The sequence below is a fragment of the Lutra lutra genome, chromosome 2 (genome assembly GCF_902655055.1).
Source record: "Lutra lutra chromosome 2, mLutLut1.2, whole genome shotgun sequence".
Taxonomy (NCBI): domain Eukaryota; kingdom Metazoa; phylum Chordata; class Mammalia; order Carnivora; family Mustelidae; genus Lutra; species Lutra lutra.
This window is the reverse complement of record NC_062279.1, coordinates 132,039,465-132,056,994: the sequence shown is the minus strand read 5'-3', so window position 1 is coordinate 132,056,994 and position 17,530 is coordinate 132,039,465. Positions and strand designations below refer to the sequence as shown.

The 17,530-nt window shown below is 35.8% G+C and overlaps 1 protein-coding gene across 1 annotated transcript; it reads left to right on the top strand.

The window, feature by feature from the left end:
• The first annotated feature begins 7,637 nt into the window (after positions 1 to 7,637).
• PABPC4L (poly(A) binding protein cytoplasmic 4 like) lies at positions 7,638 to 12,151 on the top strand. Its single transcript, XM_047718445.1, has one exon. It carries the CDS (start codon positions 8,463 to 8,465, stop codon positions 9,573 to 9,575), a length of 1,113 nt encoding a protein of 370 aa, XP_047574401.1. The 5' UTR covers positions 7,638 to 8,462; the 3' UTR covers positions 9,576 to 12,151.
• Positions 12,152 to 17,530: the final 5,379 nt, after the last annotated feature.

Genomic DNA, 17,530 nt, shown 5'->3' with positions numbered 1-17,530 from the left:
AACCAAACCCATCAGTTGGATTGGGGACACTCCCTCCTTCTAAGGAAACAGGACTGTGACTGGGCATCAATACCCAAAAAAAGCCATTGAAATTTTACTTTATCCCTTCCCTCAAACACCTGAACAGGCTTGAATGGTTCTGCTTGACATCTGGTTTCCTTTTGGGGACAGGAGAAACCTGGGCCACTCACCAGTTACCTTTCTCATTTAAGTGATTGAGGTGGAGGATAGGGCTGGAAAAAGGGATCAGGGTTTGGAAATAAAGAAAGATGCACCTTGCCATAAAATAAGGCTTCACAGTCATTATCAGGTTCAATGGTGTGATAGTATGTTGGGATTCAACTAGATGAATTTCCAATATTTTTAGCCGGCTCAAAGATCTTTATTAGGCAGTATGTTCGTAATGACCAACACCAATTCTTTCAGTCTTGAGGAGTTTTATTTAACAGCCACTTGCAGTTGGGGCTGCTGGATTTGTGTGCTTTTGCCAACTGGGATTTGCCTCATAGAATAGTAGCTTCTTTAAAGGAACAATTCTGAGGTACTTGTTGCTCCTCTGTTATAATAATATCTCTTAAGTTTTCACCTTGGAGCTAGGGAGTATAGGAGCTAGGGGACTTTTTCTGAAGAGTAGAAAGAGGTTTACTGCAAGATTTTGTATATATTTCATTGAATCAGTGATTTAGGTGGCCCACCTTCCTCAAAGCCTGTCAGGATAGTAAGAGCATGAATACTAGTCAATTACTCATCTGTAGTTTCCCACAAGAGTTCTTCTGTCTCAGAAAAACCTGTTGGGCCAAAACTGCTTTCCAGTAGTCAGTACCTACTGAAAAACAAAGAAACACAAATCTGGAGACCCTTTTACTCTTATCTTCAAATGAGTTTGAGGTTGGTATAATAGAGTACAAGAGCAGCTGAGGCAGGAAATGGCATGCAGTTGCCATTCTTCCTTAACAAGCCTTATATATTCCACCCATCCACATCTACCATGAGAATTAGCCAGATTTCTATTGATTTTCTTGTTAATGCCTGCAGTGCTCATGAATGTCCTTCTTCTCATGTTCAGCAGAGGTGCAAGTTTCTGCAACTGTTGTCTGAAAACTGTCAGAACAGTGTGCCTACCCTGGATTAATTTTAATATTAGTGGTTTCAAAGGGATGGACCTGAGGCTGACTACCAGATTAGTGAGGAAATCACCCCTGTAAGAAGTTAACAGCGAGGGCACTATTTGGACAGCTGACTTTGTATCTATTTTCCTATTGTTATCCTGAAGCGGCCTATCTAATTCCTCCTGATTAACAGCCAAGAAACTGAAGAATAATTTTTTTGTCCTGTAGATGATATTATTTGGTCAATGTTTTTTTCTGCTGAAACTCATAGACTTCCCTCAAATCCCATTAGCTTATTTGCAAGGCCTTAACCTTCCTTTCCATAAAGCTATGGCTATGTCAGTATTCTATCCTTATCACTACAACTGTCAAGATCTGTGAAGAGTCTGAGACTTCACCTTTATTTGTAAGTTGCGAGTTTAGCTTGCCACAGTTTTATGGATACTGGTAAAATAAACAATGCTTCTGGGTGAGAGACAAAGACTTTATTACTACTAATAATAACAGTAGCAAACATAGTAGTGGGATGTGTGTGTGTGTGCGTGTGTGTAACAGTTCTGCAAGCCCAAATTCCCATATGGTATTATGTGAACATCTGGGTGACACTGGAACCCACAGTGGGTTTCCTAAGAGGAGAGTCACCCAGTTCTTAGAAAACCTGAATATTTTATAAAGGAGAGGAAACATGCCTGTTCTGTGCTCCAAAGAGAAACAGTATCTCTATCCTGCTAGGCTGTGAATAAATTTGCACTTTGCTTCAGAAAGGAATGTTATCTCTATCTTTCAAAGCTGTTTGAAACATCATTTAAACTATAGTGCCTTTATTGACAATCCTTGCAGAGATATAAGAGATCTATGAATAGTAATTGTCTACCAACACTCAAAACATACGCTTTGAGGACCTATTGTATGCTAGCTCTTATTTGAGGCATTGAGAATATGGTGGTGACTAAGTCAGACACAATTTTTGCCTTCATGGAATTTACATTTTAGAGATGGTGGTGGTCATGGTGTGCTGAGTGTGTGCATTGGGGGGCAGTGACAAAAAACAAAAAAATACCAAATGAGTCTGTGTAAGTTATATATGCGGTAATGGGATTATTAAGGAGAATATCACATAGCAAGTAGCTAAATAGGACAGTTTTTAGGCCAGTTGATTAGTTCTGACAGTTTGACATAACAGCAAGTATCAGAAAATGCAGTAACACACCTAGGTAAGATTGCAGGAATTGCTACCTGAGGAAAAGATTTGGCTTCAAATACAGAAGTTTTTAGCAAACTGCTGGAAAGGGACTTTATAACTTGAAGACTTTTTTGAACATTTGAGTTTGCCATTTGCGCCAGAAACTGCGACCAGGCAGAAAAGTTACTGTATCATAAAATGTTTTTACCCAATTACAGAAATAGGCCTGGCATAGGGCAGGGGAGATGATAATCATGCACTCTAAACTGGTAACAGCCTGCTTACGTTACTTAATATGGCACCCACTCAGGGATACGCATGAAGGAGTGAAGGAGAATGAGAAGGAAAAATCAGCAACCTAAAGATCAGTTCCCAGGACACTGTCAATCCTGTATCTTCTACTGTACTGACTTCCACAGATCTTAAATGCAGAGACCTTTGAGGTTAACCCCATGGAAACTGGGACACTGTTTTCTAGGTAGAAATTTGACTAATTCTAAGGGCTGCAGTATAGATGAGTAAAAACTAGAATGATGAGCAGGAAAGGTCTCTGTCCAGAGTAAATGACAGTTCCCCACAATAGGTGTCAGAAAATCTTCCCTGTGTGAATGACCAGTAATGACATGAACATCTCTATGGAAGATGCAAGTTCTTCCCTGGTATGAAGAGTAAGATAGTAGTTCAATCCCTCTCTCTGCATCAAGGTTAAAGCACAAAAGACTTTCCTTTGCAATGGCACATAGGTTCCATTTAGAAAAGAGAGTGGGGCAAAGGGTATTTTCTGACCATTTCACTCCTGTTTTTCCTTAACTTTACTCCTGATGAGACTGAGAAGATTTTGGCATAATGTTACAATGTATTGGTGTTATGAGAAGTGATAGGCACTGGTAATAGAGAAGTCTTATTCTTTGTAGAAAGGAATTCTGAAGAATCTGAGAATGCAGAGTGAACAGTTTTCCAGGCTTTGGCAATGTGGGACAAATGTAAGAGGAAGTCAGAATTCTGAAGCAAAGAGAGAAGGTACAAGTGAAGTAGGGAAAGCACAGTGACAAAATTGAAGGGCTTTGGGCACCCATCTGAGGGCAGTCAGATTACAACTTTAACTGTTTTTCATCACCAGTTGTGCCTTAATAGCCATCATATTCTCAGTTTCTAGAACTATTCTACCAGTAGTTAACTACCTCAGGGAATGATTCAAGACTTCAGAAAGTACTTTGGTCTAATTAGTATAAAATATTTTTATTTTAAAATACATTTTTATATGCAAGGTGGTTAATGATTTTGCATCTTTATTTTGCATCTTTCCTCCTTCCTTTTTCTGTGACTCCATGACTTTCATATAACTTTCACATTATCTTTCTGAAATATTGTGTAAACATGTCACTTCAATCAGCTATTCCAATAGTTCTCATTTAGAATGAAGTCTGTATCATAACTTAGCATGTGAGGCACTCTGGCCTATTGCCCCTTGTCTTCTCTTGCCTCAGTTCCTGACATTTCCTTCTTCATACTTTATATTCCAGTAATATTATTGGATACCAGTTGCTACTAACTTTACTTAGCCCTAAATTTTCTTGGAGTTCACAAAAGACACCCAAATCTTCTCTAACACCATCTTCTCTGAAAAGGCTTTTTAACCTTCATAGACAGAATTACTAAAATATCTTCTATGCTACATTACATTTCTATCTTACCTATTTCAGATTATTGCTTTTACATTGTTGTTTTTGTTTTGTTTTGTTTTGTTTTGTTTCCCCTAATAAGAGCTATGATACTTTCGTGGAAAAATGCTCTCTCTTTTTTTTTAATGCTCTTATTCAGTTTTCTTGCAACAATGCCTGATATTTGTACGAGTAAATAACATTTTGGATTGAACTGAACTTCTGATCCAGATCTACTAGTAATCAGACATTACTTATTGTGTGTGACGTTTTGAAATGCCCATATGGTGAAGGCTAACTCTGATATGTAAATTACATTCCTCATGTTAAAGAAGTTAATACTGCATTTGGGTAAAAACATAGCAGAAAACAATTAAATCTGAAAAAAGACCCTAATTGTCAAATGAAATTGAACCCAAATAATCTGAAAGAGACAATATACTTTAGAGTAAATATTAAACATGGCACTTTCAAAGTATAATAAAAGAAAGTTTTATTCATGTAATTATTTCAATTAAGACACTAAAGGTCATTTTGAGCAAAAATAAGACAATTTTTATCAGTAGTTGACTACATCAGAGCAATGATTCAAGTAGATATCAGAAATTAGTTTGGTCTAATTAATACCACAGATCTTTATTTTAAAATGCATTTTCAAATTCATAGTAGCTATTTATTAATTTCTCCAAAATAAATATGAAAGTAAGCAATAACTGACATTCACATCAGTATCAGTGAATAGAAACATGGACAGTTTTCCTGTCATTAAGGCAGAGAAGCCCTTAATTCCCGCTTAATTCTGTGAGCCACCCACGTAATAAATCTGTACATTGAAGGGACAATTGAGCTAAAAGAAACATAAGATAAGCAAAATTACAACTTACTTTTAAATGAGGCAAAATAGTGGCCCTTGACTGAAATATGTTCAGAGTAGTTAAGGAAGTAAGAAGACATTCAAGTCAACAATATATGTAGCTGTAACGATGAGCTAAGGAAAGCTTAAGACAATATCATACATGATAATTTAAAGTCAAGGTTTATCAAAGCCAATGAACTCATGCCAAAATTAGTTTCATATATATAGTGGAAATGTTAAATAGATTATTTCAGAAAAGGAGAAGTAATCAGTGCCAGTCAGCTGGACTACTGGGAGGAAAAAAAAAAAAATTGGCACAAATGGAGCTGAAGGATGACAGAATTTGGATAATCAAAGAACCGCACATCTATGTACAACAAATGAAGTACAAGCCTGACAGAAGATACATGTACTTATGATGGGACTGATTTTGCAAAGTTTTGGAAGCCATTTGTTATTCTTCACTAAAATCTTATGGAAGAAACTTTAACAAAATTAATTCTGGCAACAAAATGAAAGATGGACTGGCATATAGACAGACTGGCATATAGGTAAAAGAAGATAAATGAATAAAACTCATGCAATAATACACGAGGAAATGAGGTAAAGAAGTGCAACTGGAAGGGAAAAGCAGGATAAATGGAAAGAGTACCCAAATTAAGAAATTAGTGAATGAAAACGTCTGACAAAAGCAAAAGATAAAATTTAGAGAATTAAAGGGAGGGAAGAATCATAGATGCTTAAGAGCACTTGCTTTGTTAAAATATAAAAAATTAAAACAGTATAATGAGTAGAATAGATAGGAAGGAGCATGATTGGTGGTAATTTAACAAATTGAGGTTTGTACCTATTGCATATAAGTTGATTAGAGTCAAAAAATATAGTGCTAGATTCTGAATTTGGAAACTCCTTTTTTTATTTTTCACAATATGCTGGGTGAAGATCACACAAAGTGAAATGGAAAAACCCATGAGTTCTTGAATATTCTGGTATCTTGCTATACCTGAATTACTATTACACAAAGACCTAATGTGATCTTAGGCATATTTCCTAGAAATAGTCTTGAGACAAAATTCTCGGGAAAAATATAATTAGAAACTTTCTTTTAAAAATTTGATAATATTGAGTATGAAGAATTTTATTTACTTTAAAGAATGCCAAAGTAGCATCTGAATTTTTAAAGCATATGCTGGAATGTTGCTGATATTCATTGATGTGTCTACTATCTACATAACTGGTCTTTCTTCCTTCTTTCTTTATTTATTTTTAATTGTTTTACTTATTTGAGAAAGAGAGGGAGCATGAGCAGGAGGGAGGGGAAGGAAGAGAGGAAGAAGCAGACTCATCACTGAGCAGGGCACCTCATGTGGAACTCAATCCCAAGATCCTGGGATCATGACCTGAGCCAAAAGTAGATGCTTAACTGACTGAACCACCCACATGCCCATCTTTCTTCCTTTTTTTAAATTGAAGCCTTGAAGATATGGCTGAAGAAAAGATTATTTATTTGAACTAAGGATTTTACAGGAGCAACATATAACAATAAACTTCACAAACAGAAGCCATTAATAGGATTAATTTGGGAGGAATCACAGACCCATTATTCAATTTTAGATATGCTAAAAGCAATTTGGATTTTATAATGAGAATCATGCTCTGGTTTTAATGTTTGTTGTTGTCGTTGTTGTTTTAATGTACTACTAATTGCTAGAGTATCATTATATTATGAAGGAGAAATATACTTTTTCTTGTTCTTACATTAGAAAAGATGCCACTATGGGGACTCACTAATTTAACTTTAAACCTTGTTATTTAGCATAGTTCACAGAGCAGCAGAATTTGCATCACTCAGGAGCTTTTTAGAAATGGAATTTCCAGTTCATTCCAAGTTTCTGAATCAGAATCTGCTTTCAGACAAAATCCCCAGGTGATTCCTATGTCCATTAAAGTTTGAAAAGCCTTATGTAATTAGCTTTATATAAACTGATCCACCCAAATCCACTTTGCTTGTAACAATCCTTAAGATGACTTATGATACACATTTTAAGGATTTATGAGAATGATGTTAAGAAATTTATTTAATGGTAGGGGAAATAAAATCATTATTACTGAAAACCTGGACTGTCAGATACTGTTAGATATTTCCAAATCTATTAATTCATTAAATCCTTACAATACTCTCTGAGGTAAGCAACACTATCTTCATGTCCCTGGGCATGAAAAACAGCCTCAGGCTAAATACCGCATCTATTCCATAGTCAATAAATTGAATAAACATTGAACAACCCATTTCTGAAAGACCCTCGGTTAGGCCTAGAAATAAAATGGGCATGGCCCCTACTGTCACAGAATTACAAGGGTAGTATTAGGGTTCTAAGAGGGATATCAAAACGTTCCTAAATTACTTAGGGAAACGTCTATTTGGAAAGAGTATTTAAACTGATTTCTGAGAAGTACATTTTTGTAAAGGTGGCCCTGAAAAAAATAAGTCAGTCTATCATGGATTTTAGTAAGGGGAACCAAGCAGTAAGTTGAGGCTGGAACTTGGCAGGAATAGTGCAGAACTTTGTAGCACAAGGTGAGGATGTTGGGCCTCATCCACGAGTCAAAGGAAGCCATTGGAGGATGATAAGCAAGAAGTGACAAGCCCTGATCCACGTTTGGAAAAGATCCTCCGGTGAGACCGGTGCAAATCCCTGCAGGCGGGTGGGTTTATTAGGGCCACTCCCCTAGTCAGCCTTTCTCCACCCAAGTCACCGCCTCCTGCTTCTCCGCGTAACTGTCTGAGGGAGGTGGGAAATGTGTGAGAGGGGCGGGGGGAAGAAGAACATTCTCAAAAAATATTAAAAAGAAAACATCCCACTTGGCAGCGGGTGCGCGGGAAGTTCAGCGCGCGAGTTCCGGGTTTCCCGCCAGCCGCCAGCCCGCCCCCCGCCGGCCGCAGCCCGGGTGAGCCCCCAGCCCCAGCTCGGCCACAGCCTGCTGGGCCGCGTCCGTGGGTCCGTCCGCTCCCCACTTCCCCCACTCGTCCATCCCCAGGCGCCGCGCCGGGTCGGCCCTGCGGAGAGTGGCCGGGGTTTGCCAGGGCGCCCGCGGCCGGCGTTGGCCCCGGCGGCGCCTTGGCCGCGGCGCTTGCAGAACTCGGCCCCCGGCGGGTTCGGGTCTCGCCGGGGCCCTGCGCCCTCCGTCCCCACTGCGCGGCCGGAGCAGCCGCCTCTAACGCCACTTGTGGAGTTCTTCCTCCGGCGGCTGTAACTTTACACCAGCCTGAGAGAGGCCTATTTTTATTCAGAAACCGGCAACCAGGGTGCCTGTAGAGAAGCTCAGATGGAGGGCCAGCCCACCCCTTGAAGATTTCTCACAGATTGATGGGGAAGGAACGTCTTGCCCTGCTAGCCTTTCTTTGAGATTTCAGAATTCTGCTGCTATCATACAGTTAGAGCCGAATTGGTTGCTTGCGGGGGCGGGGAGGTTTTTGATGAGGCTGTTGCCTAACCTGCTGGAGCTGTCCCTGAACCCCACCTCTAGGCCTCTAAGCCCTGATCCTCAGGCCATCACGCGTGAGCCCGGCCCAGACCGTGGCCTGGTCACCTTGCTGCTGGAATCGTTCCAAGCGCTGCTAGGGACAGTCTCACGTGGGGAGGAGCAAAGAGATGAACGTAGCAGCCAAGTACCGCCAGGCATCCCTGTATGTGGGTGATCTCAATGCAGATGTCACCGAGGACCTGCTGTTCAAAAAGTTCAGCGCCGTGGGGCCTGTGCTGTCCATCCGCATCTGCAGGGACCTGGTCACCCGCCGCTCGCTGGGCTATGCCTACGTGAACTTCCTGAAGCTGGCTGATGCCCAGAAGGCCCTGGATACAATGAACTTTGACATGATAAAAGGCAAACCCATCCGTCTCATGTGGTCTCAACGTGATGCCTACTTAAGGAAATCTGGCATTGGAAACGTGTTCATCAAGAATCTAGACAAATCTATTGATAACAAAACCCTTTATGAACATTTTTCAGCTTTTGGGAAGATCCTGTCCTCCAAAGTAATGACTGATGATCAAGGCTCTAGGGGTTATGCATTTGTGCACTTTCAGAACCAGATCGCGGCTGACAGGGCCATCGAGGAGATGAATGGGGCCCTGCTTAAGGACTGCAGGCTGTTTGTTGGCCGATTCAAAAACCGTAAAGATCGGGAAGCTGAGCTCCAAAACAAGGTCAATGAATTCACCAATGTTTACGTCAAAAACTTTGGCGATGAAATGGATGATGAGAGACTGAAGGAAGTTTTTGGTAAATACGGCAAAACCCTGAGTGTTAAGGTGATGACAGATTCCAGTGGGAAATCCAAAGGCTTTGGCTTTGTGAGTTTTGATAGCCATGAGGCTGCCAAAAAAGCTGTTGAAGAAATGAATGGAAAGGACATAAACGGACAGCTGCTTTTTGTAGGCCGGGCGCAAAAAAAATCAGAGCGGCAGGCTGAGTTGAAGCAAATGTTTGAGCAGCTGAAACAGGAAAGATTTCGGAGAAGCCGGGGCATGAAGCTCTATATTAAGAACCTCGATGATACCATCGATGATGAAAAACTGTGGAGGGAATTTTCTTCATTTGGATCAATTAGCAGAGTCAAGATAATGCGGGAAGAAGGGCGAAGCAAAGGGTTTGGGTTGATCTGCTTCTCTTCTCCTGAGGAGGCCACTAAAGCAATGGCTGAGATGAATGGGCGAATCTTGGGCTCCAAGCCACTCTACATTGCCCTGGCCCACAGGCCCTAGGAGAGAAAAACTTACTGCATCAGCCAGTGTTTGCAGCAGGCGTTGGAATGATAGTGATCTCTGCCTGAATTATCCTGAGAAAATTCCAAATCCCAGCTGATGGCCACTTAATTTAGTAAACTTTGTGATAAAAGGTTTTGTATACAAAGCTATTTTTTTCTTGTGTGGAAAAAATAAATGAATCCTGGAAGCTTGATTCATTTTACAGAGGCACATCTTCTAATGACAATATTGGGTATTTCTCTGATTTTAATTCAGTATCCGTAGCAATAAGTATAATTAGATATATTTTTATTACATTTTGAGCCGCATGAAGTGAGGTAATTATCTGGGTTTATTCATATTTTCTTTCTTATTTTAGTAATGTTGCTATCTTTAATTTCTTCTATGAAAATATGCTAAAAATAGTTCTTAAAACTAAAAATCACAAAGTAATTTATTTTCATAAACAAATTCTCTAATTTCTCATCTAAGCTTTTTAAAGAAACCAAAGGTTTAAGAATGGCTAGTATAAATTCAATATCTAATTTCATTTTGAATTAATGTTTAAAGTAGTAGGAAACAGTTGAATTTCTTTTGAAGTTATATCCTGACATGGTTGTTTTCTGATGACTGAAATTAATGATGGAGATTTTTAATGTTTCCTACAAACCTGACTTATAGGGCATTTTGCTTTTCTTTCCATTGGTAGACTATATATAATTCATGTGCTTGCTAATTATCAAAATTGGGACTTGAGTAGTAAAACTTTAATGTCTATATTCCTTAAGCTTTAAACTTTTGTCAATTAAGGTGAGAAAAGTTGGCTTGGTCTTAATTCTCTTCATACCTATACAGGTTAGTATTATGCCTTAAGTTTTTACCAGACACCAATATTATAAAAGTCATATATAGAGAATACAGAAATTCTGTTTAACAACTCTTTTTCAATCTCTATTTTATATTTTTTGATGTAATGATACTATCTCAGGGTTGAGAAAAGTATGTTTCTTTATCTTTATGAACTCATGTCTCTTTTTATTAGAACATGAGAGAAACATAACCCATTAAGATTCGATTTTTAACCTCAATTTGTCAGAAGCTCACTAATTTTCTGGTAAATTGAAATTACATTAATTTGCCTATTTTTTAGAATAATTTTTAGTCCCATTTCCAGACCTCTCTTTCTCTTACCCTTGATCTGTGTTACTTGATTCATTATGTGCTATTTGAAATCCACCTTGGAAACAGAAACAAGAGTTATTTGTTAACATTTAAATAATTACTTTTAAAATTCTGTTTTACCAATGGTGTCTGGAATAGCTTTGTTGTTCTTGTTATTGCTATTCTATTTTATTTATTTATTTTTTTACTATGCTTAGAGGTTTCCTGCAACTATATATTCAAAGCTTGTTTCTTATATTACCAGTACAAAAGATATATTAAAAGATTGTCTTTGGCAATAGTTTAGCTATGAAAGAATAAGAAAATCTGTTTCTATTTATTTTTGTATATACTATATGTTTGTTCATGGCACATTTTCTAAATTAAAAGTCTCTTTTAGACATTGAAAAATTTAACAGCAACATAAAATTCTATTATGCCAACAAATCTTCTGTTAAAACTTGTTGCATATCCTCCCAATTTTTTATACATGTACACATAGATAATTTAACAAAAATAGAATCATTCTAACCTTATTTCAAATTACTTGTTTAATTTTACAATATGCCGTAGTCAACTTCCAGATCCACAAAAAATGATTTGCATTATAATTTTAATGAGTTTTAGCCCTTCAATGTTTGTACTATAATATAATGAATTTTCTCTTGATACAGATAAAGGTTATTAGATTGTTCCCTACTCCCACCCTTTTTTCTTCTGTCATAAACAACTTGGAGATAAACATCCTTGCAAATGCATCTATGCTTACAGATATCCAATTATTTTCTTAAGAAAATGTGTAATTCATTGGAATTAATGTTGAAAAGGGCTGGTAATTTAAAAATAATTTTTGATAAATATTTCCCAAATGCTCTCCAGAAAACTTGTGCCATTTACAATTCCATTATCAGTGTGGAGGGCTGTCCATTCCCTATATTCCAAGATCAGGAGATTTTGTTTAAGTTGTCAGCCAATTCAAAATGATATGTAAAGCAAAATATTTCGTGGTTACTTTTTTTTATTACTACAAAAGTTAAACAGCATTTCTTGTATTTGTTGGCCATCTGTGTTTTCATATTTGTGAACTAATGTTTCATGATCTTCGTCTGTTTTCCTTTTGGGTTTTTTATTTGTATGGATTTGTTACATTTCTTTACATGTTAAGAATAGAAGTTTAGACTTTTTTTCCCCAATATCTCACTTTGTTTATAGTTTTGAGGGTTATTTCAAAGTCAATTTTAAACTCAGAATTTTCAGGCTTTTACTTAGATGGCTTTGATGTTATGATTCAAAACACTTTGAACAACTCAAATACACACACAATCTGTATCGTCTTCTGTTACATTCAGAGTTTTATAGTCTCAATAATTTCTAAGCGAAACTTTTGTCTGTGGAGTATCTTATCACAGCCTATAGTAAATCTTGTAAAAGTATCTTGCTTTTCAAGCTTTATTAATATGTTTAGTAAATACCTACCTACCATGAGAATCTATGTGAGACTCATATGCCAACTTGAATTTATTGGGCCTCTGAATCACTGTGTTGAGAAGTATTTACCTCAAAAGCAGAAAGTTCTTAAGAAGACTAAACAGTAGGTCTGGGAAGTGCAGTAGGTATGTCAAGCCTTGACATCTCTTTCTGGATAATCCAGTCTATCAAAGTGTTCAAATATTTGAACAATATTTCATAATGCTGGTAAATGGATTGTTAAGATAGTATCAGGGAACTGAGATCTCTGCTATGTGCACAAGGAATTAATAGACATTATATCAGATGTCTAGATGAATTGTAAGCTGTAGCTTCATTACACAGTATTCTATAATTTTTGTAGAAATTGCTTATTTTTAATATCTGCTGTAAGAAATGACAAAGTCAGTTTACAAAAATACATAATCCTGTGGATTTTCTTGATTTCTTATTTGAATTTTGCTCATTTTCAATTTGTGTGTGTGATAATATCAAGTCGTCCTAGTTGGGAATAGAGGTTCATTCTTTGAAGAAAATTTAATCTTATACCCAAGTACCTTGATAAATAAGAAGACTCTCTACTTTTCTGATAAGCATTCCAGTAAGACCTTATTTACATAGGTGCCTTGAGCCATTGCTTCTATTCTTGCCTTCCTCTACTAACAAACATTACCAAGTTTGTTGTGGACGCCTGCTGGCATTCACCACCCATTCAATAAAAGTGCCTTCTAACGTTTATTTAAAAATACCAAATTTCTAAATATTTTTAAATTTTTAAATGAAAATCTTCAGTTAGTAAACATTTTAAAGTGGTTTAGAATTGGTAATTTCATGTTCTTAATATTTTTTATAAACCCATTGAGAAAAGATCAAATAAGGTTTAATATTTTCAATGGTAAAGACATGTCTAAAAATGATTTTTTATTAAATTTTTAAATATTTCTAATTTTCTAATGGTCAGTTTGTTGTGGAAGTAAACTGAAAACAACTTGCATTTTTAAATGAAGAGATTCATATTTCATGTTTTAAAACACCAACTTCCTTATGAGCTAAAATATCTATTACAATAACTCATAATTATGGGACCATGATTTAAAAAAAATTAATATAGGTCAAGTTTTCATGAGGAATAATTGACTATTTTTTAAAAGATTTTATTTATTTATTTGACATAGAGAGAGAATACAAGCAGGGGGAGCAGGAGAGGGAGAAGAAGGCTTCCTGCCAAGCCCAACGCAGTGCTCAATCCCAGAACCCTGAGATCATGACCTAAGCCAATTCAGAATGCCCAACTGACTGAGCCACCCAGGTGCCCCAATAATTGACTATTTTTAAAACACTTCTGCATTTAATTGTTAAAGTAAAATTCAGCTAACATGTTGAGAATTTAGAATTAGCTTCCTTGTATTTGGAAAATATGCCTCCTAATGTAATTTTTTTTTTAAAAGTAGATAAAACAGTAGATAAAAAAGATTTTTTCAATCTACATTTTAAAGAGTAGAACAAAATAAATATCATCATGATATCTTCGGCTAACAAAAAATTCGAATTCATACTAGAAAAGGAAATTTTATCTAACAAAATATTCAGAGTTTAAATATCCTCAGGCATAGTATATTAAGACTTCTGTACCATTTTGGAGTCTCTTGGCTCTCCTTCCCCACCCCCCATATCTCAATTTTATTATTATGCAAGTGGCAAGACAGCTGAAGGAATTCTGTCATCATGCAGAGACACAGAATTCAGAAAGTGATATCTTTCATAGAAACCTTTTAACAACTTTCTGCCTCAGTTCTTATTGTCCATTATTGATATATAGATTAAACAAGATCTGCTACTAGAATCAAAGAAGTAGTCAACTCTCTAAGTTCTGTGCAGAATGCACTTATGACAGGAAGATAGAAGAGTAGAAATGGATATAAGAGTATGCATCCACTAAACCCTGGATATTTTTTACTTACATCTAATTTTGAATTTCAGTACTTATTTGATATTTTCTTTTTTCTTTTCACTTTTGCCTCCAAACAATTCTTAAAATTCCATTTTCTCCCTACAAATAGTTTTGACATGAATCAAAAAGGTGATTTTTTTTCTACCTCAAATTGTACAATATTAAGGGACAAATTATGCAATGTATTCTGTATAAGATTAAATTCATTTTTGTTTGGTAACAGGACTTGTATTTTTACATATCATATTCTATTAGGTCTAAATTAAGCATCTGCTGAAAATTCTAACTGAAAAGGTTAGATTCAATTTAGTCACCCAAATGGGTTTCCACCAAAAATAATTGTCAACAGATTACAAAAGGTTTCTTACAGTAACATTTGAAAATAAATCTACATTTAATAGGTACTGGTTTCTTGAGTTTTACTATAAGGTAGTCTAAGCTAAGTATGTTTTCATACATGCTAACATTTTAGAATCATACCACCAAGACAGGCATACCTCATTTTATTGTGCTTCACAGATAACTGTGTTTTTTTTACAAATTCAAGGCTCATGACAACTCTGCATCAAGCAAGTCTACTGGACCACTTTTTCCAAAGATCTGCTCACTTGGTATCTCTGTGTCATGTTTTGGTAATTCTTTCAATACTTCAAGCTCTTTCATTATTACTATATTTGATATGGTGATCTGTGATCACTGTTTATGACTTGCTAAAAGCTCTGGTGGTGGTTAGCATTTTTTTTTAACAATAAAGTGTTTTTAAATTAAGCTATGTACGTTGCATTTAGATATGATACTATTGCATACTTAGTAGACTTCTATAATATAGGCATAAATTTTATATGCACTGGAAAACCAAAAAGAATCATTTGACTCACTTTATTGTGACATCCACTTTATTGCAGTGGTCTGGAACCAAACCCACAATATATCTGAGGTATTCCTGTATTACCAACTATTGTGATATTCTATATAAAGAATTTTAAAAGGAAGTTCTACTGACAGTGTAATGAATAAATCTTGAGAAAAATCTAAAATATTATATGCCTATAAAATTGCCCCAATATACAAAACTAACTTAACCACAAAGATAAATTAATAGGTGCTCACTTTCTTTTCTAAAATACTTGTTATTAGGTCCACTAGTACACTTAATTTTAAGAATTAACAAAATTGGACTTAAACCTAAAGCTTTTTAATTTATTTATTTCTGAATACACAAATGTGGCATAATCCTCACACATTTTAACCATTCAACCTACATTAAAAAAAATAAAAATACAGATGTGCTAAATTCTGAGTTACTATTACATTCAGATTTGAATCTAAGGTCAGATTATTCTACAAGTTTTCTCAGAGGAAATATAGCTATGTGTTGGTTTTGCAACATGGCCATGTCTTATCTTTGTGTTCACAAAATGCTCTTAACTATATTGAAGTTCCCTGAATGAAACAATTGAATCCATCAAGCAGCAAAAGAAAAATGATTCTATTAGTGGCCTTCTTTGCCATAATAAAGAAAACACTTAGCTTCTGAGAGATATTGGCAGTTTGCACAATGATATTGCATCAGATTTTGTTAACCCATTTATATTTATATCACTTAGATATTAAAAGTACTCTCAGGTTGAAGTTCTGCCAAATACTAACAACACATTTGCATTCCAAAGGCAATGTCACTGAAATGGTGGATGTCATTATAATTTTATTTTATTTCATTTATTTTTTTATGTAGAGCGAATATTGGTCATGATTCATTGTGGGGTGTGTGTATGTGTGTGTTTAATTTGGTATTTCCATTGGGACTTTCTTATCACAGGAAACCATATCTGACAGTCTATAGTGAATCACAATTTTGATTTACATTCCATTTTATCTTTGTGCATGTGCCAGTGGCATACCAATGCACCATAGTTTTGACATATTGCCAATTCTAGTTCCTTGAAATTAAAATAAGGCTTTATAGTAATTCCAGCAAATCTTTGTTAATCAAAGAAGCACCTCAAATTGAATGCAAGCCAAATATTGGAATTATAACGACTATTTTGACACATCATTATTTTACTGAAATACCAAGGGAGGTGTTAGAAATGATAATCTAGTATTATTCACCACTCTATTCACTAATATGTTACATATAGTATTTATACAAACAACACTTGTATAGATTACAAGTGATAAAAAGCAACTGGCACTGAGGTTTTGTGGGAATCTTATTTTATTTGAATATTTGTTTTGATTTTAACCAAAATGAAACTGTCAAATGCAAATTTGATCATGTCATTCTGCTTAAGAACCTGTCATGGTCTTCTATTACTCTTAAAGTCAGGTAAATTTTTACCGTGGCCAAGGATTCCTTACATTCCTTGGTCTCTGTGTATTTTTCAATCCTTTTCTTATGCTACTATTTCCCTTAGTTGACATGCAGGAAATGAACTGGTTTTATTTCAAGTATCAGGTTAATCCCTGACTCTTTCAAAGTTCTAACTTTTGATCAGATAATGTGCTATCTATTGCAAGGGGAAAAAGAAGTCTTCCAAATGGTTTATGGAAAAAAAAAAAAAAAAAGGTGAGGGGAATTTATTGCCATCTCAAAGTAAGAAATCTTCTTTTCAAATTGGAAGCATTTTTCTTTTCTTTTTTCTTTTTTCCTCACAAGGGTCAAGGAAGACTCCCTATATGATGTTACACTACAGAGGCACAGTACCTTTTGTGAAATTGTACCACATGGCATAATGTTGCAGGGAGAAAAAAAGCAAGTGTTTTGAAAAGGTCAGAGAAGCTCACCTTCAAACATTTGGAATGTTATTTTTAAATATTTTATTACTATTTTTTTTAAACAAAAGCTCATTATCTTCCCTACCTATGCTTTTTATGTTTTAGAATATAGAATGGAAATGTTTCTTTGTGGGAGGTCTGATCTTATTTTAGAAGGAACCCCAGATGGAAACTGTGCTGCCAAAAAAAGTAAAGCAGGTCCTAAGTCCTTAAGAGGAAGACATATGGGGTTTTGGGGTAGAGAAATGACACTCAGCAGCAAGTCATTACATCTTACCAAATTTCTTGTTGGGTATTGGCTGAGGAAGTACACAACTAACAGTAGCATATTCTTAAGGAAGTATGGGAGAAAAAGTTTGGGAGAAGTCTACATATTGATGAAGGATATTTAGTGAGTTTTTAAAATTATTTTAAATTTGTATTAAAATGTGATGTGTACATAGAAAACTGTAAATTTTAAGCATATAACTGGATGAATAATACAAAAACAAGTATATTTATGTAATTACCACTCAAACCAAGAAACAGAACATTACCTGTACTAACTCCCTCCCAATCACTTTCTATCACACTTATTCAGTTGTAATTTCTGTCTTGATGTTAAACTCTAAAGATT